Raw genomic sequence first — 24037 nt, 5'->3', positions numbered from 1 at the left:
TACTATAACGTTATTTTCCATTTAACTTCACCAGTTTTAGATTATTTTTATTCAAAATCGCTGAATTTTCACATTTGCCGTTCAAATACTGAGATGAGACTTGCGGTGAGTCAGCAGCCAGTTGAGGCACGTCACTCAGTTGAGCCTCACCATGGATTGCGCAATGACTCGGCTAACTGCTGGCCTGCTGTGCAGTGAGACCGTATTGCTATATGAATTATACTATACATTTCCATAGTTTAGTTAGCTGAGGTATATAATGTACAGTGTATTTTGTCAACAACTGTATGTGTGTAACGTATTTCTTCTGCTGAGCAATCATAAAACGGCTGCGAAGACGCACTGGCTGAGGCTTGCAGTAATCCCGCCTCACATGGTGGTAGAGGGCGCTAGTGATCCCAGAGATCATTTTTGCTACTACTCGGCTGCAGAATAAGTGACAATAAGCAGCAACAGTTAGCGATCGTTTACTTTTTCCTCTCGCCTGGACTTTTAACATGGAGGATTACATATCTAAATTAAAACAGTTTTCTAAACTGGACTTTCAATCGAAGCAGGAGGTAATAATTAAAGGAAGATCTCCATCGAGACAGAAAGACTTTTAAAACTGAAGAAAGATAAGGAAGACTTCTATAAACAAGTTATCGATGCTTTTGTTCAGATGGAGCGGCGCATGGACTTAATTTATAAGTAAAGGTAAGAGCATAACGTTTTTTTTTAATTAAATGTGCTTTTTTGTGTGCTACAGTTTGTATGTGTAAAGTTAAAGTTAAGTTAAAGTACCAATGATTGTCACACACACACTAGGTGTGGTGAAATCTGTCCTCTGCATTTGACCCATCCTCTTGATCACCCCCTAGGAGGTGAGGGGAGCAGTGGGCAGCAGCGGCACCACGCCCGGGAATCATTTTTGGTGATTTAACCCCCAATTCCAACCCTTGATGCAGAGTGCCAAGCAGGGAAGAATGCTGGTATGAGCTTTTAAACATAACCCGTTAACTGCTGCCAATCAAATGGTGAATAAGATACTCTTTAGGGTTCATATGTTTGTAAATCTGACTGTGATGAAGTCAGTGCCTCACCAGCCATCAACCTCACCGCACGTCACTGGTACAACCCTAGTACAGACTAGCAGTTATATGCTAGAATTGGTGACAGGCTTGGTCACATTTTTGATGATTTCCTTTTATTTTAATGAATGTTATCTGTTTCTTCTCAGCACCGTCTTTCGCATTCACTTTCTTCCCTACCATAGTTTGAAAACAAAGTTAAAGTAGGGAAGGGATTCACATGGCGCAATTACTGTGTGGAACTTGCGTGAGGAAGGGGAGATGTGGGGAGTAATCATTTTGCAAAGCAGTCTTCTGAAAATGATGGGAAACGCCACTCTACATAGCAACGGACGCTGTGGTCAAAGTGGGAACTGCAACAAAACACATTTTTGGATATCAAAGACTCTGCCATCTGGCGGCCAAGGTGGATCGCGCAACCCCCCCAATTTGTCACATTTCATGTGTCAGGTAAACCGCGATGAATGGGGCCATATGAATCCCCTTCCTACAGCATGTCCATCTCTTGCTATTAGGGATGTATTGGTATCATGGTATTAAGGCCACGGTATTGTGGTATATGTGCAACAAAAAAAAATAAAAAATGCCATAGTCAAATGAAGTGGCAGGAATGCTTATGACAAACACACTTGGTGTTATTGAACACAAACAATGTTAAAATGTTCTAATCATATTTATAACTACAAACATGTTCTTTCAAGTGCAAAAGAATAATGCAGAAACATCCACTGTTTTAAGCAAATAAAGAAAAAAAATAAAACTTACAGTTGAGTGACAATGTAAACATCAAGTGTAAAACAATGTTCACTTTAGTGTCTTAACTTTTACTTTATGAGAAGCAGTGTCCTCCACAGTGGACGTGTTTATTTCAGTTTGTTAAATACCATTTCTCAGAAAAAAACAACTAACTTTTAATAATGTAAGTACCTCACAAATTGATGGCTTCAAATATATTTTCTGGGTGACAGTTTATGAGTTGGCAACTTGTCCAGGGTGTCAGTTGCTTTCCGCCCCGCCACATCAAGAGAGACAATTAAGCAGGCAAAAAATGGATGGATTGAGGATTTACCAAATCGTTTTTCAGTTTACTAATTTTTCCTGCGGTGTACAGTTTTTTTTAAGGGTGATTTCCCTGTGGGTGCTGCGACGTGACCGGCTAAGAGTAAGACCAGATGTTTTGGGCGGCTCTTACAGCTTACTATGCCAACTAATGGCGGGGATGGCACATTTTCACTTGCAACTTAAAGCATAACAATTAGCCAAAAGAGTGCGCTTATCTCAAAACATTCTTAAAAGGTGGGGCACTCTTCAGTTGAGGTAACATAAAGATATATACCTCAAAACGTCACAACTTTTTCCACAACTTTCTGAAAAAGCTGCTGAAGATTTAGACATTTAGGCCACAATGATCACAAAAAAGCCAGCAAAATCTAGGATACACTGAATGAAATTTTAATTAATTTATTCTATATATTTTTTTTACAATATGCAAAAAAAGACAAAAAAACAAGCGGAAGGCCCTTAGGACACCCTTGATCTATTTGTAACACATTTTTCCTGCTTCTATGCGACACACGTGGCGGGCCAGTAAAGACTACACGCTGACGCTGGGCGAGGTCAGCCAAGCAGACCATGAATTAAACGCCACTCTGCTCGGTGACCTGAAGTGATGACAGGACAGTTACCATCCCCCCACAACCTGAAAGGCAGGGTCAAGGGTCACGCTATCACCCTGGACAGCCCGGAAGGAGCAGATGTTAAAGTCACCGTTAAGCTGCTCAGCTTTCCGTCAAAGTATATTCCATTTTTTTTTTTTACAGCTGGGCGATTGCGACAGTTTGATGCCACCTCTCTCAAAGAGGCGTCAGCGCTACTCCTCCTCTGTGTGCCGTGAAAAGTAACCTTGGAAACGGGCGCGTGGCAGTCAAAAAGCTAGTTCACAAATCTTGTCTACGCATGAGTGGCTCAAAGTGATGACGCTTTACTTGGGTTGCGCTCGGAGATGCCGCGTTTCAAGGTCAAGTGGGACCACGGCAAGCAGGGCATAGAGGTCATGAGAAACAATGGCATTCAAAAAATGAGCACAAGAACGTATGATTGATCAGACCTTCACGTACTGTACATGGGACATTCGCGCCAGTTAATTTGCACAGCATCGTGCCCCCCCTGTCATTTCCACTCCTCCCCCTCTTTTTTTGTGCCCAGGTAGCCGCTCCAGATGAGCTTGTTGCCATGGGGACAGTCAATGGGCTGGAGAGTGGGGACATGGGGCCAGACATCAACACTCAGCGTTTAATTTTACCAGCTGGGGAAAGACACGGGGGAACAGATGAAGTCACAATAGGTGGGATAAAAAAAAAAAGAAAAAAAAAAAAAAAAAAGAGTAGGATCAGGAGGGTCTTTTTACGCTCAATCCATTAGGAAGATGTGACAACTGAACCAGTGTAATCCAAGATAATTCCCACAGACTACACACTAATGAAGATAAAGTGAAGAAGCATTACATCATCGGCAGCGTCCCAGATGTGCATGCTGGATCTGAAGGAGCGGGGAGGGAGGGTGGGGGTGTGTGGAGGGGGTGGGCTTATGCAGCATTCGGGAGCCAGCGATGATGTCATTTATAGAAGCACAAAGAGGCGGAAAAAAAAGAACTTGCATGTGCTAAGGTGCTTTATTTGGGATAAAGTATCTGGCAAAAAGAATGACTAATGTTTCACAGACATAAATATATATTTTTGTTTCACTTTCATTAACTTAAATTCCTTCCGTATATATACACAAAGGGAGGAAACAATAAAGGTGCTTGATCAGGTGACACCTAAGCTACTCACAGTGTTCGCTTACTGTGGCAATTTGTTACCAGGAAATGTTTAAGTTCCACTCGTCATTTTTGAACATATGGCACTGAGCACAACTAGAAACACTGATATCTTCTAAGGCACTAGGCTATTTGTCTCACGTCATCACTCGACCAAACTTGATGTATGCAGGGCTGAGCATTGATAAGCAAAAAAAAAAAAAAAAGATTAGTGTGGTTTCCGTATTAGTGCATAGAAGCAAACACAAAAGGGGGATTCGGCAGCCGTGCTTCCTGTCACCTGCACTCACAAACCTTATACAATTCAAATAAATGTTTTTTTTTTTTTTTTTTTATAACTTTGCAGTACAGTCTGGAGGGACAGCTGTTCGTCATTCAACCCACATTCTAAGTTATATGTATTTTTAATAGATGGCCAATAAAAAACATTTTTAATTGGTAATATTTGGAGGTCTATTGCTACAAACCCTGCAAGTTTAAAAAGTTTGCAAAAAGAATTTACTACAAGGACTAAATACAAAGGAGTGCAACTGTACAGAAGTTATAAGCTTAGGCCCCCGCAGAGAACCAAATGTTGCCTAAGAAAAAACAACAATGACCTTAAAGATGGCATGCTTTAGACTACAATATGGCCGTTATGATGTGCGACTTTACACATCTTAATATGTAACCAGCATGGCACTACGAGAATGGCTGCCTAGTCACAGCACAATGGTCACATCCTGCCTAATAACAATCATAATATCACATTTGAACTAATCCCCCTTTTGATGACTGTACTATATTTAGGTGGCATATAACGCATCTTCAAAGCTACAGGACCCTGTGATCGGCTAACATATATGGTACTATTTAATACGCACACCACGTCGCCATTGTTGTATTTCAACACACAGACAAATATTTGGCCTCTTAGAGCAAATACTGTAAAGGTATTAAAACTACGGTTTATAAACACTATTTGTGCAAGAGAGAGATAGTTGTATCTCCTACATCCCGTCTGATAGGTAAGTGCACGTGCCAAAATAATTCACATTGGAAATCAAGTCCTTGGTCAGAAAACTAAACTTAAGTACAGTATAAATACTGACTGATTCATACAAATGTCTTCACCTTGTTAGTGTTTATACACACACACACCACAATTCTGAATAGATATTGCAGTAATACTGTCGTTTCCAACTTAAAATGGTGGAGGAACTGGCAGACACAAACCTATTAATTTACTCTGCTACAGATTAGTTGTGAGACAGGCCCATTAGTGGCTAGTGTCATGGCAGTGTGGCATTAATAGTCAGCTCTACTGTACGATGGCAGCCATACCACCACCTGCTATTAACAACCTATCCAATAGCCTGTGATGATTAGTGCAAATTGTTCATATTAGGAGGGCTAAACTGAAAAGGTTCATGGTTCCATATGGAGATATATGTCTGCTGTTTGCAGTGACCGCACCACCTCTCTTGACTTTGCACAGTAGTACTAGTAGTCTGCTTAAGACCATTGCAAATCAGCAAAAAGGCAGTGCAGTCAATTCTACTTCCCTAAACGAGAGGTTGTCCGTGTCCGACTGAGACTTAGCCGAAGGACCAGTAGCCATCTAAGTAGCTGTGATTCATTTTATGGCCCCACGCTTTAATCTCAGTGTCGCATATTCAGAGGTCACAGGTCCTTTAAACAAACCAGTATGTGAAAATGAGGAGGTGTCACACGGCTGAGCGAGGCCACCGGGACAACATTAGTGACTCAACAGAAATTGTCCATCCGGGAAGTGCGCGTACGTCGTGACACGGCCGCATGGCGGATCACAGCTCATCCACATTATGAACAGGAAAAAAGCTCAAGTGTCTTCCAGTGTGCAAAGGGATTAGAAAAAGAAGAAGTTGTGTGCGTACAGAAGAAAAACTAAGGTGTTCTTTGATTTTTCAGATCTGGCGGCCGGTCAAACGTACCACTCCCTACGAGAGATGACAGAGCCATCTTTGTGAGAAACATAATCACCCTCCGGGCCGTTTGGAAGGTAGGGAGAGCCGTTCCTGATAGGTTTAGGAGAGTGGGTGTATCTGGGCCTCCTGGGCTGCTGCTGTGGACTACAATACTGTGTGTGTCCCTGCTGGGGATTCTGCTGGTTGCTGTGGTGACCGCCTTCCCTCATAGCCCTCGTATAGCCATTAGACGGGTATTCGTCGCCGCTGTGATGCTTCAGCTCGCGCCCGCCCCATTCCTCCTGATCCTGGTCCTGATGGTGGTGGGCGCCGCTGCCAGCTTTGGTGGCGTTGAGCTCATGTTGCTTGCTGGGGGCTTTCTGGAGATCGCTCGGGCCCGGGCACTGCTTGGCGTAGTAATCCCCGTGGAAGGTCTGCTGTTTCCGTAGGTAACACACGCCGACCAGAAACAGCAACAGCAGCAGGAACAAGGCCCCGCCCACAGCCCCACCCACTACGGTGCCCAGATTACCCTCAGGTAGCGCTTCAAGAGTCGGGGAGCTGAGATTAGTGCGGAGTTTATTGTCCACTAGGGTGGAGGAGGAACCAGAGAGGACAGGAGCAGTAATGATGGAAGGCATGGTGGGAGGATCTAATGGAAGAAAAGAAAGTGGTGGGGAAGGGGGGGAGGGGAGTAGAAGGAGATATGAAGACACAGACAAACACAATGTCAGTGCAACTACATTTTACTACAGTAGGGTTTGGTTGACTCAACCACTTTACATAAACTACAGTCAAGATTGCACTCTCAGCATCCTACAGTTTGTAATGCAAATGTTTGGGTCAACTTTAAATGAATATATTAAACCTTGAGACCAGAGATGGCTACATTAGGTAGATGACAGGTAGATGAGGAAGAGAGGTTTGTAGCATTTTTCCCTTGTTGCATTTAAGTCTCTGGGTAATGTAGTATATAAACATTTACTTCATAGATTACATGTATTTATATATTTATTAACTTATATTTATGCATGGTAAGTTCCATTGAGAACATATTTTATTTGCAATGCTGACCTAGCAACATACCAGATGTTGACGTGTGATGATTGTCTCTTATTTACTAACAGAAATTACCGCTATAAAACACTCAACAGTTCGCAAATGCTTTTAACATGCGTAAATGTGTTGGAACTAGGGCTGTCAAAGTTAACGCAATAATAACGCGTTGACTACAAATTTAAAAAAAACGGCACACATTTTTTTAATGGCTGATTAACGCAAACACTTTCTTTTTGCTACTCGATCCGTGCTGTAGCGGGGGAACTTGACTGCAGTTCACTTGCTACTGATGAGCCACAAGTGAGCAGAAATAGACAAAGGAAAGTCAACCTTATGGAAATATCAGGTTCAAAGCCATGGCAAGTTGTTCTCCTGACAAGAAAAGACTATTTTTCGCCGTGAGAAGAGGCGACATCCCTGCAGCGAACACCTGCTGCGCCCGTCGAAAGAGGTGGGTGTTGCTTCACTTCCGTGTTCAGATTACGATCAAGGTGCAGTGATAACATAACATTTAGATTGTTACTGTGACTGTTGTAGTAAGTAAAATGACAAAAGCTCAACAGAAATTAAAGACGGTCGGCAGGATGTCGAAAGGAGACTTTTTTTTAAATGCAAACAGTCGATCCGACATTTAAACATGTCAAAACACATTCTCAAAACAATCGCACACACTTTTCCGGCTTCAAAATAAAAGTGCTACGCTATACATCCGGTTCAGCTACATTTAGGCTTCCTCCTTAATGTACGCCTTCATATCAGCCGCCACACCTAACAAAATAAAGTAACGTAATGTATTGTAGCATCCAGGAGAAAACAAACAAAGTCTGACGCTCTCTTTAGCTTTTATTGTCAATTTTATGATAACAACGGGCCCAATACCAACAAGTATTTCTTCCGTGCACACACGTCTGCCTCAGTGTTTCACTCCTAGACACACAACACTTCTTCATTGTCTGCCGACACAGTGTGTTCACAGACCATGGGAAAAATAACCACCTTAACACTAACAAACACATTAACTCCAGCCATACACACAGGGTTGCCTTGAGCGGAAGCAGTGTGTCCGCGCTGTGGACGTACTTTATTATATTTGAGATGTACCCGCGGACAGCGATCTTCACAATTTAAGATGACACGGCCGGCTTTTAATGAGAGAAAGGCTCCCAGCAACGCGAAGCAAGTGTGCTTTTCGTCAGGGACATGGCATGACAGAATCTAAACGGAGTCTCTAAACACGAGTACAGTTGCCAATAACACCAAGAATAGATGTTAGATTTGTTGCCAATTGTTTTTATTACAAAAAAAGTGACTAAAAGGATTGGAGAAATCCCCAAAAAATAAATAAATAAAGACAAAAATGAAATCTCAAAGTGCATTGCACAATAAGGAACAACAATTTTAAAATTGAACAAAACAATATGTAAGAAAACTATGTTAATATGATGAATAATTGTTTTAAATGTATATTAAATTTTTTTGCATTTTTAAAGAATATATGCATCATAGCAAATCATGCGATGACGTCATATCGACCACGGCCCGAACCACGCCCCACCGCCACAGGTATTTTGGCAACTTAGAGGAAACCCCGACATTAACCAAATAAAAATGTCTTACATTACGATCATGCTTTGTCAGATATGTTTTGTAATGTTATTCTGTGATATTTGCACCTAAAGAAATGAGAGTACATCAGTTGAGGAATATGACGGCGGGTTGGGAGGGGGAAGGGATTTTTCTGGCTGGCTTAATTATTGTGTAAATACTTTTATTACATGTTCTGGTCGAGTCCTCAATTACAGAATGATTAGCAGGCTCAATATTATATTTTTAATAATTAATAAAGGAGGTTAAAACATTGTCATGAAGCCACCCCCGCTGAAAATTATCTGTCTTACTAATGACGAAAAATTATACCTATCTGCGATTAATTTTGAGTTAATTATGAACAGTGTTGGGACTAACGCGTTACAAAGTAACGCGTTACTGTAACGCCGTTAGTTTCGGCGGTAACTAGTAATCTAACGCGTTATTTTTTTTTATTCAGTAATTTAGTTACCGTTACTACATGATGCGTTACTGCGTTATTTTACGTTACTTTTGATGTAGTATCGGCTAGAAACAGAAGCGCTGCGGTGTCGTTCTTCTGAATCTTCCTGTCACAAGCCGGAGAGAAGAAAAGAGGCGCGGTCTATGTGTGTGTGGGTGTGGGTGTGGGGAAAAAAAGTTGTTGGCACGTTCAGTCCACACACAGCGTGGTCATGGCGAGCGGAGTAACGGAGGAGCTTGAACGCCCCCGCCATTGAATCGGTGTGTTTATAAGTGCAGACTCGGTTGTGCAAAACGAGGGTTTTAAACACATGCTGAACGTGCTTGAACCACGTTACGACATCCCGTCGCGCACCCACTTCAGCAATAAGATTGTGCCAGATCTTTATGAGCAGGAGAAGAAAAAAGTTGTGGATGAACTATCCCGAGCATCATCTGTTGCGCTCATGACAGACGGGTGGACGTCCAGCGGAACTATAAGCGCTCACTTCATCACAGCAGACTGGGAGATGAGAAGACACGCCCCCTCTACGAGAGTCACCTTGCGCAGGTACTGACACAAGCAGTGGAGGACTGGAAGATAAAGATATCCCAGTCACACGTGATAATGCCAAAAATCAAATAATTACAGAGAATGAGGCAGGACTGGGACCACAGATAGGTGCTTTGCACATGTAGTGAATTTGGCATCACAGAAGGGAATCTCAGTCAATAGGATGGAGCGCCTCTTTGGGAGGATCAGGAAGGTTTCTTACTTCCACCCAAGCACAACAGCTGCTCGTGTGCTTAAGACAAAGCAAGAAATGCTAAAGCTGCCTGCTCATACATGATGTCCCAACGAGGTGGAACTCCACTTATGATATGTTGGAGCAGCAGGCAGCTATATACTCTGCATTGACCCACAACACCCTGAAGACAAATGTCACCCTGTCTGATGATGATGTGAGAGTGGCAGGTGAGGTCCTCCAGGTGCTTAAACCCCTCAAAAGTGTTCCATCTCTACTGAGCACTGAAACTTCACCATCTGTGTCAATGATCCTGCCACTGAAAACAAGTATTCTACAATCCATGGCTCCAAGTGTGGAAGACAGCAGCATCACTCCAGATGTCAGGCTTTATGTTTCAAGGAAGATGATGTGCCTTCTTATGTTGCACTTTAACTTGTTTTTTATTCATGGTCATTGGTCCAAGTTTAAAGAAATGAGGAATGCCTTTTTATGTTGCACTGATTTTCATTAATTATGTTAAAAGGAAAATAAAAATGTATGTCAAGTTGATCAACAGATTGTATTATTCTCCAGTGCAATAACAGTACTGAAATGAAGGCAACAAGGGCATTAATGGGAGCTTTAAAAAAAAAAGAAGAAAAAAAGAAGTAACTAAATAGTTACTTTTCACAGTAACGCATTACTTTTTGGTGTAAGTAACTGAGTTAGTAACTGAGTTACTTTTGAAATAAAGTAACTAGTAACTGTAACTAGTTACTGGTTTTCAGTAATTAACCCAACACTGATTATGAACAATGCGATTAAAAATTGTCAATCGTTTGACAGCTCAAGTTGGATCACACACAAATTTTGAAGAAGGACAAACACTTTACAAGCGTAAACTAAACATGGAGAAGAACTTGTGGACGACAGAGAAGACAGCAGACAATAAAGAAGCCTTTGGTGTTTTTTTGTTCTGTAATTATAGTTATTACTATTATTAATTAGAATGAAGTAAAATAGTACAATACTTTGACAATGAGCTCTGAGTATGTGCTTTTACTCCAGTATAGTGTCTAATTTTAAGCCTGTGTAGTATAAAACAAGTAAAACATCAATACAGTATTTGTTTTCCAATTTTTGCTGAAATCCTGTAGTTAGGATAAGGTTACAAAGAACACAGAAAAACATTGATAGCAAATTCATAAAATCACAAGTTGATTCAATGTTATTGAAAAAACATGAGCCCCAAAACCTTGCAACTTTTGCTGTAACTTTCTAAAAAAGCTGCCGTGAATTCAAGAATTTTAGGCCGCGACAATCACAGAAAAAGTCAGTGAAGTCTGGGAAGTACTATTGCGTTGCAAAGGAGGTACAACATTGTTCCCATGGCCTATCTGGAGCTTAATCATCCCCAATTCAGAACAACTTCTTGGCCAACTATAAACAACGCCACTACAACTACAACTACATGTAGTTGTAGTGGCGCTACAGACTATAATTGAAACCTGTGGTCTTACACAAATAATAAATGAAACCACGCATCACAACGGTAATACTATAGCTCTAGTTCTTGTCCGGGGTGTCACCACCTCCAAAGTTATGATACTTTCGTACACTAAAGTAATGTCTGATCATTACCTTATAAAATTCGAAGTTCTGACTCATTGTCAACAAGCTACTAATTACCACTGCTTTAGCAGCGGCAACATTAATGCTGTCACATATATGACTCTTGCTGGCCTACTGCCTTCGGTAGTGGCGCCATTCCCAAATTATGTAGGCTCTATCGATAACCTCACTAACAACTTTAACGATGCCCTGCGCAACACCATTGATAGTATAGCACCGCTGAAGCTAAAAAAGGCCCCTAAAAGGCGTACCCCTGATTTACAGAAAACCCCAGAGCTCTTAAACTTGAGGTTTTTCATCAAGAATGGAGTGAATAACTTATAAACGCAAGTTTACCTTACCTAAAGCTAATTACTACTCCAATCTCATCCGCCTCAATAAAAACGATCCTAAATGTTTGTTTAGAACAGTAGCATCGCTAACCCAAAAAGGGACTCCTCCTATTAGCTCCACCCACTCGGCTGATGACATTATGAATTTATTTAATAAAAAAAGGTAACTCAATAGAAAGGAGAATAAAGACAATGCATCCCAGCTACAACTGGGTTCTATTAGCACAGATACTAATGTACATACGACGGATATTGCCCTTCAAAATAGTCTTTCTCTTTTTGATGAAATAATAGAGGAACTCCTGCGACAAGTAAATGGGACAAAACAAACATGTTTACTTGACCCACTTCCTGGGAAACTTATCAAGGAGCTGTTTGTAATATTAAGACCATCAGTGCTAAATATTATAAACTTATCACTTTCCTCTGGTACTGTTCCCCTAGCATTCAAAAAAGCGGTTATTCATCCTCTGCTCAAAAGACCTAATCTCGATCCTGACCTCATGGTAAACTACTGGCCGGTGTCCCACCTTCCCTTTATCTTGAAAGTCCTCGAATAAATTGTTGCACAGCAGCTAAATAAACACTTAGCGTCTAACAATCTCTGTAAAACCCTTTCAGTCCGGTTTCAGGGCAAATCACTTTACGGAGACAGCTACGGCAAAAATGGCTATTGATCTATTGCGAACTATGGATGCTGATGCGTCATCAGTGTTGCTGCTACTTGATCTTAGCGCTGCTTTCGATACAGTCGATCATAAGATTTTATTAGAACGTATCAAAACATCTATTGGTATGTCAGACTTAGCCTTTTCTTGGTTTAACTGCTATCTTACTTAGTGCGTTTCCCCAAAACAATATGACCTCGGAGTATGTTAAGGAAACGTGCGGAGTTCCACAGGGTTCGGTTCTTGGCCCTGCACTCCTCAGCATCTACATGCTGCCGCTAAGTGACATCATACGCAAATATTGTTAGCTTTCATTGCTAGGCCCCTAAAGCTGACCAACACGCCAGATTGTAGTCAATTAAAGGCGTGTCTAAATAAAATTAAACAATAGATATCCACTAACTTTTTGCATCTTAACAATAAGAAAACAGAAATACCGATTATCGGTCCTTCTAGACACCAGCACCTATTTACAAAGCCACCTCAACATTCTACTCGGTAAAGAATCTAGGTATTATCTTCAACCCAACTCTCTCATTTGAGTCACACATTAAGTGTTACTAAAACAGCCTAGTTTCATCTCAGTAGTATCGTTAAAATGTGTTCCATTTTGTCCACCACTGACGCTGAGATCATTATTCATGCGTTTGTTACGTCTCGTCTCGATTACTGTAACATATCATTTTCGGGTAGCATTAAAAGATTACAGTTGGTACAAAATGCGGCTGCTAGACTTAACAAGAAAGTTTGATCATATTCCCACACCTGCGGTCCCCTCTAAGGTTTCTCATTACGCCCATTGGGTTGAAGTTTTTTTTTGCCCTGATGTGGGATCTGAGCAGAGAATGTCGTTGTGGCTTATGCAGCCCTTTGAGACACTTGTGATTAAGGTTTATATAAATAAACTTTGATTACAAGCGGTAGAAAATGGATGGATGGATGATTGATTGTTTATCTACTAGTCAACGAATGAATGTTTTTACACTTGATCTCTTCAAGAAATGCTAAGGCCACCGCCTAACTAGAGCAAACCAAAACGGATGTAACCAGAACATAATTGAGCACAAGTGAAATGTATTTCTGTGCGACTATAACAGAAGTAAAAGTAGGACAGCGGTAGGAACACCTTTGGAAGTTCTACTTTATTCATTTTGACTGTGTGTGCGCCTCAGGGAGTCACAAGAGGTAAGACTGACAAGATGCTATGTATTTATATTTTTCTCTGTGGAATATATAAACATTATACATTTTCAGTTCTTTATTATATTTACCGAGCAGGTCTTCATAAAACCAGAAATCATACAGTGCAAACAAGTATAGCTGTGTACAATTTCTAAACTCCCATTGTCAGTTATTCAACTACGGTTCTTGCACATTTGTAATCTATCATTCCTTCTCTAGCCCCTTCTCCCTCACAATCCTGCACTACACTACTTTTAGCAAGCTTAGTTTATTTTTCTTCTTCGGTCAATGGTCAACAAAATAAACAAACAATTGTACATTCATAGATTGAAAAACAAAATGTTGCAGACCAAAAGGATTTAGGCTGAAGTTGAACACTTATTGCGCCTAACCCTATCTTACGGTGCATCCGGAAAGTATTCACAGCACTTCACTTTTTGTTATGTTACAACCTTATTACAAAATGCAGTAAATTCATTTTTTCCTGAAAATTCTACACAAAATACTCCATAATGACAATAGGCCCATTTCCACCGCAGGAAATTTCCCATTTAACCGAGGAAATAAAGTTCCCCCATGTTTACAGCCAAAACTTCAGTTTTTCAGAAAGTATTTTTGGTTTCTGCCAGCTAGGTGGGACTTTTGAAAGGTTCCTAGTACTTTCAGGGTGGGGGTCGTGGGGGCTGTCGATCGCCGATTGGTTGAACACAATTGAGTGCGATGCTAAAAGTGATTTATATCTATTACATCAAATTTGACAACGAAGAAACCAAAAAATACAAAATAAAACTTTGACTTGCAGGAATTTTAGGATGGCATCTCTGTGCTAAAGATTGCTGATCAGCGGAACTATCTTTCAGTGTTTTTGCTTAGCCGTAGTCTTTAAACTATAAGCAGTTTATTGTTGTTTATTACTTTTACAAACTTAATTTTGGTACGCAAAGCTACGATAAGTGGACTGATTCCTTTAAACGTATTTACAGAGGAATTTAAAGTTTTCAGCCGGACCACGAAGCGGCGACCTCAGCTGCTTACAACTCAGTCTTTGTTGGATAGATGTGAAATAAAAGAGGCGGTAGACGAGTAGAACAAAGGTAAATCGCATCAAATGCTCACTTTTTACTTTGTTACATGCTGTTAAAGTAGTCAGTGACACGCCATTTATGTAGTTATTAGTTCCAACCAGAGTGAACCGAATGCTAATGCTAACAAACCAACGCTAAATCAGATGTGTTTGTGTCGTCGCTTTGGGATAAACCCTGACATTTATTCTTAATGTATTGTTATTTACAGCCGAAACGGACCATAAGGACTCGCCTGACTAATGAATTCGTCATTTACTGAGGAGAATACTTTCTGAAAGTTGGACGTTGTGGACAAAAGCCTTACTTATTATGAACAATTCGGAACACTTTCTTTTCAAATCATATTGTTGTGTATATTATTGCTTTCAATTGCATTCACTTGCACTTCATTAATGTAAATATGACCTAATAGTGTCTGTTTATTTACATAGCTTCAGTTTAGAAATATATTAAACCAATTCCTCTATACATCAACCTAATTTGTTTTACTAACCTGAACTGTGAAATGTGTTGGAAACAAACCACACACTTCTGTAAGAACAACTAGTTCCAACAATCTAAAGTTCCTGAACATTTGGTGGGAAAGGGCTTAATGTGTTTTTGCAAATGTATTAAAAATAAAAACACAAGAAATCACATACATAAATAGTTATTCACAGCATTTGCCATGAAGCCCGAAAGTGAGCTCAGGGGCATTATGTTTCAATTGATCATTCTTGAGATGTTCCTAGAGCTAAATTGGAGTCCACCTGTGGTAAATTCAGTTGGTTGGACATGATTTTGAAAATAACACATCTGTCTCTATATAAGGTTGACAGTGCATGGCAGATTACAAACCATGCATGAAGTCGAATGAATTGCCTGTAGACGTCCAATACAGGATTGTATTGAGGCACAAATCTGTTAAGGGTACAGAAAAATATCAGCTGCCTTGACGATTCTAATGAACACAGTGGCTTCCATCATCCATAAATGGAACCACCAAGACCCTTCCAAGAGCTGGCCGGCGATCTAAACTGAGTTATCAGGGGAGAGAAGTGCCCTTGTCAGGGAGGTGACCAAGAACCCGATGGTCACTCCGTCAGAGCTACAGCATTCCTCTGTGGCGAGAGGAAAACTTTACAGAAGTACAACCATCTCTGCAGCAATCCACCAATCAGGCCTGTACGGTAGAGCGTCCAGACAGAAGCCATTTCATCGTAAACTTTTGCCAAAATGCACCTGAAAGACTCTCAGACCATGAGACACAAAATTCTCAAAGACAAAGATTGAACATGAATGCCAGCCATCATCATCATCATCATCATCAGGCCAATACCATCCCTACAGTGGTGGCAGAATCATGCTGTGGGGATGTTTTTCAGCAGCAGGAACTGGGTGACTAGTCTGGATAGAATAAGGAAAGATAAATGCAGCAATGTACAGAGACATTCTGGATGATAATCGGCTCCAGAGCCCTCTCGAACACAGACTGGGACAACGGCCCTAAGCACACAGCCAAAAAAGAGATGGCAAATCTGTAAATGTCCTTGAGTGACCTAGCTAGAACCCAGACTTGAGTCCGATTGAACATCACTGAAAATATCTAAAAATGGCTGCGCGCTGATGCTTCTCATCCAACCTGATGGAGCTTAAGTGCTGCAAAGAGGAATGGGCGAAACAAGGAGTGCCAAGCTTGTGGCATCATATTCAAAAAGACTGGAGGCTGTAATTGCTGTCAAAGGTGCATCAACAAAGTATTGAGCAAAGGCTGTGGAATATTTCCATGCTCCAGTGTGTACATGTGATTTCTTAGTTTTTAAATTTGTAATAAATTTGCAAAAATGTATAAAAACATTTTCACATTGACATTATGGGCTATATAGTGTGTAGAAATTTGAGGATGAAACAGGAATTTATTCCATATTGGAATATGGCTGTAACATAAGATGTGGAAAAAGTGAAGCGCTGTGAATACTTTCAACGTGCACTGTATCACTTTATAATTCAATATTCCTTCTTAACTTTAGCACTTTGATTATTTTTTGTTATGCAGCGCTTTAGTGTTTTTAGGAATTTGATGCGAAAATATCTGTCCCCCAAATTTTGAACTGATGTTGGGGGCAGCCGGTTAAGTGTTATTCCTGGGCTCGCAGGCCGCCAGTTCAACAGACCTGCTTTATTACAAAACATACCTGTTAGCTTGCTCTCAATTCGCAGCACGGAAGTCTTTCTCCCCCAGCTCCGTCGTCCCTCTATAAAATCATCAGCAGTTGACTCAGTAGTTCTTTGCTAACGGACAAAGTTACACCAAAAGTATGTTGTTGTTTTGTGAGTACAACTGAAAAATGAGCCAAAGTGAGGCCAAAGAAAGTTGCAGATTTCAGCACCTAAATAAGGTGAGAAACACCACTGAATTAAAAAAAAAGAAAAAAAGAACTCGAATGTGCTATTCGTTTGGCTCTCCTCTCCCTTTCCGCCCTTGATTCATCGCTGTCTTCAACAAAATGTTATCATTTATTTGTATTTCACATAATTTTCTGCATGTATAAATATGATTATTCTCTATACAACGTGTTTTGTGGTAATAATATTGGGTGTCTGGAACGTATTAATTGGATTTGCGTTAATTATTATAGGAAAAATCGTTTTTTGCACAATTAAGTCTTTGTTGGATTGTTTGGAACAGCTTACTGAAAACAAACGTACCACTGTAATTATGACACATACCTGCCACACAAGATTGTGTGTGCGTGAGAGAGCGTATCGTAGAGTTTGTGCATTATTTTCAGTCTATCTATGCAAGCTGGTGGTCATCAATAACTGGTGGTAAAAGTGATCACACAGCAGTGCATCCTAAGAATCTAGATTTAAATTACTAATGATTGTATTATCTGATATACAGTTTTAATTTGTCTTTGTTATTCAAAATCATCAACAAACATGACCACAGAGTACATTTAGCAGACATAGGAATGCTACAATATTCTTGCCCCATACTGAAGCAGACTGCTAAGCATGTAAATGTTATTTCTAAATGTATCCATAAAAATATTGGAAATATGCTTATTGTGTGTTTGACAGAGAAGCAGCTCGCAGGAGAAACCACAAATGTCCGCTCACCAAGGTAAAGGCTTATTACTTCAGAAAACTACTGTATGTAATGTATATGATATAACATTCAATATAGCATACATGTTAAACATGTGGTGTTCAATTCATTTCACTGGTGAACATAAATTTTTGTATTTCGGGTTACGAGAGACAATTTTGTAAAAGGGAGGTGCTACTATTATCGTTACATAAAAAATGCTAGGTTCTAACTGCTGTATAGTAACAGTAGAGCGGCATCATACTGTATATATGTCTGCCATGTCTTAACATTTCTTAGAGTGCATCACTTTAACTGTTTACAGCTTATGTATAGCTCAAATATAATCCAGTTTACACATGACAGTTTACATTTTCATATAATTCACATGAGAACATGTTGCGCTAATAAGTGTTGTGTAAATGCTGAAGACTGTAACATTAGGCACCCGACACAACCTCATGCAACACTAACATGAACAACCATTAAATAAAATGAATATGGGACCACAAAAAAAGGAGCCAGAAAAAAATGCAAGCAATGAAAACATTCTAAATTGTTGCAATCATTTGCAAAGCAGATCTGAAGCAAACACCGACACATGGGACAAGAGTGGTGAAAACCACAAACCTAAACGTTTGTAGTCATTAAGTGAATGGTTGTGAATTAACATGAATGAATGAGAACAAACGCGCACGCACAGAAAACAATAAAAAGTAAACCAACACGTGCAGTATAGTGGATATCTGTACAGCCCTCTCATAAGCAAATGGAGTATGTATGATAAATAATGAATAGGAGTTGAAAAGAACTACCGTATTTTTCGGCGTATAAGTCGCACCGGAGTATAATGCATAATAAAGAAGGAAAAAAACATATACGTTGCACTGGAGCCCGGCCAAACTTTGAAAAAAACTGCGACTTATAGTCTGAAAAATACGGTAGTTAATGTTTCATGAAACTTCGACATCATCCCAGTCAGGCTGAAGACTTTTGCCTATTTCTGCTTGACACGTGCACAACAGAACAAACAGCACAGGAGCAAAAAGCAGGGAAAAATAATACAAATAAAAATCACATCACAATGAGAGCTTAATTGCAAATGTTAAAACCTATAAAACAAGACACGTTTGGTGAGACATGCTCATCAAACACATGGTGCCATGACACTTAGGCAGGGACCAAAGCGCAAAGAAAAGCAGTCTGAGGAGGACCTTAAGTAACTAGTAGTAACTTCAGATGTGTATGGGCCAAGTGAACATCTGGAGTGTTAATGTTTATCATCAGCATGCAATTAAGGGTCAAGTATGATAAGTGCCCAAACACATGCTGGTGAATGTGAAAGCTTGGGGAGCTGTCAGCAGCTGGCACACACTGGACAGAAATGATGCAGAGTCACATTTCAGCTTGAAGGACAGCGTCACAGGAAGCTATATACACTCAATGACGTGTGTGCACGCTTTGTGCGTCCTAAGGCTAATCGGAGCCAGAAATGTTGCAGTGTGTGTGTGCACATTCCACTCACCTTGTATGAGTATGCGCACATCCCGACTGCGGAGGTTGATGTCATTTGCAACTTCGCATCTGTAAACGCCGGTGTCGTTCCGCTGGAGGGGACGCAGGAAAATCAGCGTGCTGTTCATGATTTCCACGCCGTCTGGCATGTCGCTGTCCAGCCTTGAACACACATAGGAGAACATCTAAAAACAGATGTTTTTTGGTGGGGGTCGGAGTGTACGGATGTTACTTGATGATTTCAACATTTAATGACGTATTGAATGTCAGTTGTAGGGATTGTTTGCCATGATTTAAGCTGCTGCCAAGAGGGTGCGAACTTTCGAACGTGCTGCTATACTAGCTTTACCGTTTACTGTACAGATCCCCACTTTTTGTGCATCTATTTGTAAAAGTGGCTTCACTAAAGCCATGAGTAAACAATTACTTTAAAAGGCTGAATTCTGCAAACATGCCAGCAAGGCCAAAATCCCCATAAACTTAAACCTTTTTTTATTCCCAAAAGCACCCCAGGAAAAATCTGTTCCATCATAAGACATAATACATTTATTTAACAATATGGCCGCCACCCATTCAAATCACACATAATAAATCTCCCTAGTAGCTAAATGAGGTACCGGTAATCAAAAATTAGAAACAACTCTCAGCGTGACACATTGGCGTTCTACTCTGCAAGCTACAACCACAATAATAAACATATTACAACATTAATACTTTTGAAAGCTTGAATCAAAAGTGAACATCATCTTTGCAATATTTTCCTATTTGATGTTGTTAGATCATGCAAATGTTCAGACTGTTGTGGCCAGTTGGTGTTTAAATGAACAAACCTGATCCATCTGAAGTGATGAGCTGGTGGGTTTGCATTGGCTTTGCATGTCATTTCTACATTGTCTCGGCCCACGTACCAGTCTCCATCATACCCCACCACAGAGATGTCAGGAGCAACTTGAGGAAAGAGACAAAAAAAAAACAACCCAAGAGTAAGACGTTACTCTTGCGGTATTAAATGCTGTCAGCAAACAAACAAAGATTGTTTTGTTTTTTTCAAAATAAAAAAGTAATTGATGGCTGCAATTGTCTTGAGTTGTAGATTAAGGAAGTGCTGAGGACCTCACAGTTTAACAGAGATACTCTGCTAACCCCCTATTTGTTTTCCCTGCATGCATTTAAACCTAATTGAAATTCATTTTAATTGATTTAGCGCTGCAACAAAGACACATAAGAGACTAGAGGCACTTACATTGCACATTAAGCTGGTAGGGGATTCTGAAGTCATTGAGCAGAGCCGGGTGGCGGACGACACAGGTGAGCGTGTGGCCCTGGACGTGACGTGTGGGCTGCCAAAGGTAACGCACTTGTGTCGTCGTGGTGCCGTTGACGTCGTCAAAGAGCTGGACTTCTGATTGGCCAAAAAGGTTGGACTCCCAAGACACCTCAGCTGGGGGCCGGGCACGCTCTGCGATACAAGTGGCCACCACGGTCTCATTGCCCCCATCTATTAGTGGTGTGGAGCCGGCAGACACGTAGACCTTCGGCTCCACTGATGGGTCAGAGAAGGAGAAAATAGGTGACATGGCTTTGCATATACGTATAATGACAAATTAAAAATAGTGTAACATGATGGCCAATCCATCTGTTAAACATCACTGGTACAGGACAACATATATTGTAACAGTGCACAATGAACATCTCTGTTGTCTATACATTCATTTATTTGTTGTGCACCATCACAAATAAATGTGATGCTACTTCCTCCCCCTTACACAAACATGATGTAATGGGCCGCTCTATGAATGTAGCTTTTCGTTACAACTCCATATAGTAGATGGCATCGTAACGGTGCTTCTCATATGAACCTGGGGCCTCATGTATTAAGCTCGCTTACGCAGATATCCCCTTTTTCACGGCAAAGATGAGACGTATCAAGAGTGAAATAAAGTAACGTGCGCTGCCTCACACCATCTTCATGCGTCACGTATGCACATTCCTACAGGCTGTGTATACTTTGGAGACACAGGTGGTCGTTAGGGCTTTGCCAACATTTGAATTAAACTTTTTTTTTTTTTTTTAAATCAAGGCAAGGGCACAAAATGTACTCTTTTGCCATGCTTCATATTTATATTATTTGTGAGCACGTTAATTTATTTTGGCGATCATTTTGCCACCCATTCCTGTGACTGCATCACCAGTTTGGCCAGTCGGGTGGACAGTTGAAGCAGCCGGTGGCGATACACTGGCGCCGGTGGAAAGACCCGCCTTTGTGTCACGTATGGCTGCTACCGCAGGAAGCTCTCCTGGGTTGTAATAATACATTGAGTAATCAAACAAGTGTCAAAGGCTTTTGTATTTCAAACCATATATTACATAATTTCTACATGAAACTAATATGGTGTGAGCAGGCTACTGTATGAACACATTTTGTTGTAAATTACACAGATTATATTTGTATTGGGGGTAATCACAGCCACCCACCTTTTCTAAAGTTGTATGAATCATTGCAACGACTATCTTTTCAAACGAGGTGCAGCACTGTACTTCATCTGGTTGTCAGTTTTGGCCACATCCATATTCTTCTTCACCTTCTTCCTGATGTCCGACCATTTCTTTTTTATTTCATCCTGTGAACGGTTATCGGAGCATAGCAATGACCGGCTTTCAATCTCACTACTCTGGCGTTCGCTGGAATCCTGAGAAAGAAGCACCTACTGAATTGTGATTGGGCAGAGCGTGCAGATCTCATGCACATTGCTAATTTCAATATGATTTGCGTATACATGCATGCAACACTTAATACATGAGGCCCCAGGTCTGCCAGAGAATAGGGAGGACGTAGCAAGATGTTAGTATTGCCAATTTAGGTGCTATATTTAGGTAGTATTTTTAAGAGACTAGTGACAAAACTGAAGACTTTTTCTGATCTTTGATACTTCTAGAGATTATCGCTCAGATCAAGGAAAAGCGCTTAAAAAAGCAAACACTATCTGAAATAAGCTACAGAATCCATTTATATTTCTAAAGATATTTATTTTGCTTTAAGTTTACCCCCGCATCTATAGAAATGACATGGACATACATCAAGGCCAATCATGCAAATTGGACAATGATGGCATCTACTCCCACCCCAACCCTGCAGACCACCCCCATAAATTGATTGCATTGAATAGAGTCATCCCTCGCTACAACGCGCTTCAAATATCGTAGATTTTTGGGGGATATATTTTTAAAACATATTCGACCATTTTATTTTACATTAAGCATTTTCAAGCACAAAAATGGCAAAATAAACTAAAAATATTAATAGTACAGTAGTATTGGCCACTAGAGGAGACCAAGCCAAGCATAACGTGCTGTTCAGTATCGTGGCAACTAATTGGTTCAGCCTTAATATATTGGATTTTTTTTTTTTTTAATCATAAAATAAAAAAAAAGAGTGTAAAGGTGACTGAAGTAGGTTATTTCATGTGTATAGTGCACTCATAGTGTCAAAAACATATGTAGAAGGTCTTAAACAGTTCTTTATGCTCTAGCTACAGAAATATTTGCTTTATAATGATTGATTTCTACTGAGCGGAAATTCATCAATCGCAGTCATGCCCTGAACCAATTAACAGCGATAAACAGGGGACACATGTATACAGCATACGTACTTACCGTGTACACTAACAGTAGTTGAAGCTTGGGTGTTCCCTAGAGGGAATGTGGCCACCTTACAGGTGTACATGCCCATGTCAGCAAAGCCTACATTTTCCAGTACAATAGTAGCATCGTAGGAGGAGGGCGAATGAAAATGCAAGCGATGGATGTACTCCGGAGAGATGGAGATGCCGTAGCGCGGGTTGTAGACGGCCACGGTGACCGAGCCAGAGGGTAGACGACGCTCCCAAGAGCTCTGAGTGAGAGTGAGGTTGGTCGCCACATCCACCCGACACTCTAACGTCAGGTTCTTACCCAGCACAGCGCTCACACTCGGGGGCACGATCACCTCGCTGGCCAACAACCCTGCCAATGACAGACACAAAGAATTAGGTTTATTTAATTGGGATCTCAGTTAGCTTTAGCAGGGACTTTGCTATCTTTCTGAGGTTTGCAACAACTTCAACAATGTGACAGAGATAATTTGCAAATTTAACAGGACATATTCACAATACATTTATAAAATAGTAGTAGACTATTTCTACCAGCTCATGTATGTCCTTTAAATTTAACAATTTAAAACATTTTTTTCGTAATAAATCACTACAATTTAATCCACTCATTTCAAAAATGTTTTGTTACAAAAGTTTTACATTTTCCTAGTTATTTTTTAACACATCTACTTAGAGCTGATCGTTGAGATCATACCGCGAGAAACAAAACGATCGAGTCGCCCAAGATAAAAATGTGTTTGTGCCACCGGCCAAATACCATAATAGCTTTACTATGAGGTTGTTTAAACTACAATGAGATATATTTATGGTGTTGTGGCAAATGTTTCATAGCTCTTGAAGCGCGGCACAATTTGACATTTGTGGGGATAAGACGGGACTCAAAGGATGATAGCATCACAGCAGGCGTCAGAGCATTTAAACAAATAAAACACAGATGACAGTGGGAGCGTTCATTTGATGAATTTGTTTAATCTGTAGCTCTCCTCCACCCAGACAAAGCCGAGGCAGAAAGCCTGAAAGCAGTCCATCTCTGAATGTCCTCTTTTCAGATTAACCCGTGGTCTTACTGTCAAAATGGTGGCACCACTCAGAAGAAGGAACTCATCTTTTTAAGGAAAGATAGAAAAAAATATATTTTAAAAAACCCGACAAGATCCCAATAAAGGCAGCAGAGGCGACGGTGATGAAGATGACATCACCACTCAGGAGTATCAGGGGAGGGAGGGTAAGAAAAAGAAAACTGTTGAAGTGTGAGGCTAGGCAACTGAGTGAGGG

At 40.5% G+C, this 24037-nt stretch overlaps 1 protein-coding gene across 2 annotated transcripts in view; it reads right to left on the bottom strand.

Annotated features, from left to right (window-relative positions):
• nectin3b (nectin cell adhesion molecule 3b) overlaps positions 1-24037 on the bottom strand; it is a 56137-nt gene that overhangs the window by 15973 nt on the left and 16127 nt on the right. Inside the window, exons 2-6 of one of the 2 annotated variants that reach the window (XM_061962166.2) lie at positions 22767-23114; positions 20356-20655; positions 19943-20060; positions 19123-19274; positions 3424-6465 (exon numbers count right to left, since the gene is read on the bottom strand). In XM_061962166.2, the coding sequence (XP_061818150.1) occupies positions 5831-6465; positions 19123-19274; positions 19943-20060; positions 20356-20655; positions 22767-23114 (1553 nt within the window). In that variant the 3' untranslated portion in view covers positions 3424-5830. Of the gene's footprint in view, positions 1-3423; positions 6466-19122; positions 19275-19942; positions 20061-20355; positions 20656-22766; positions 23115-24037 lie in introns of those variants that run through there. The other variant, XM_061962167.2, reaches the window with a different exon arrangement.

This window comes from Nerophis lumbriciformis, linkage group LG09, assembly GCF_033978685.3.
Source record: "Nerophis lumbriciformis linkage group LG09, RoL_Nlum_v2.1, whole genome shotgun sequence".
NCBI classification, from domain to species: Eukaryota; Metazoa; Chordata; class Actinopteri; order Syngnathiformes; family Syngnathidae; genus Nerophis; species Nerophis lumbriciformis.
Note: the sequence above shows the minus strand (reverse complement) of the source record. Positions and strands in the feature narration are given on the sequence as shown.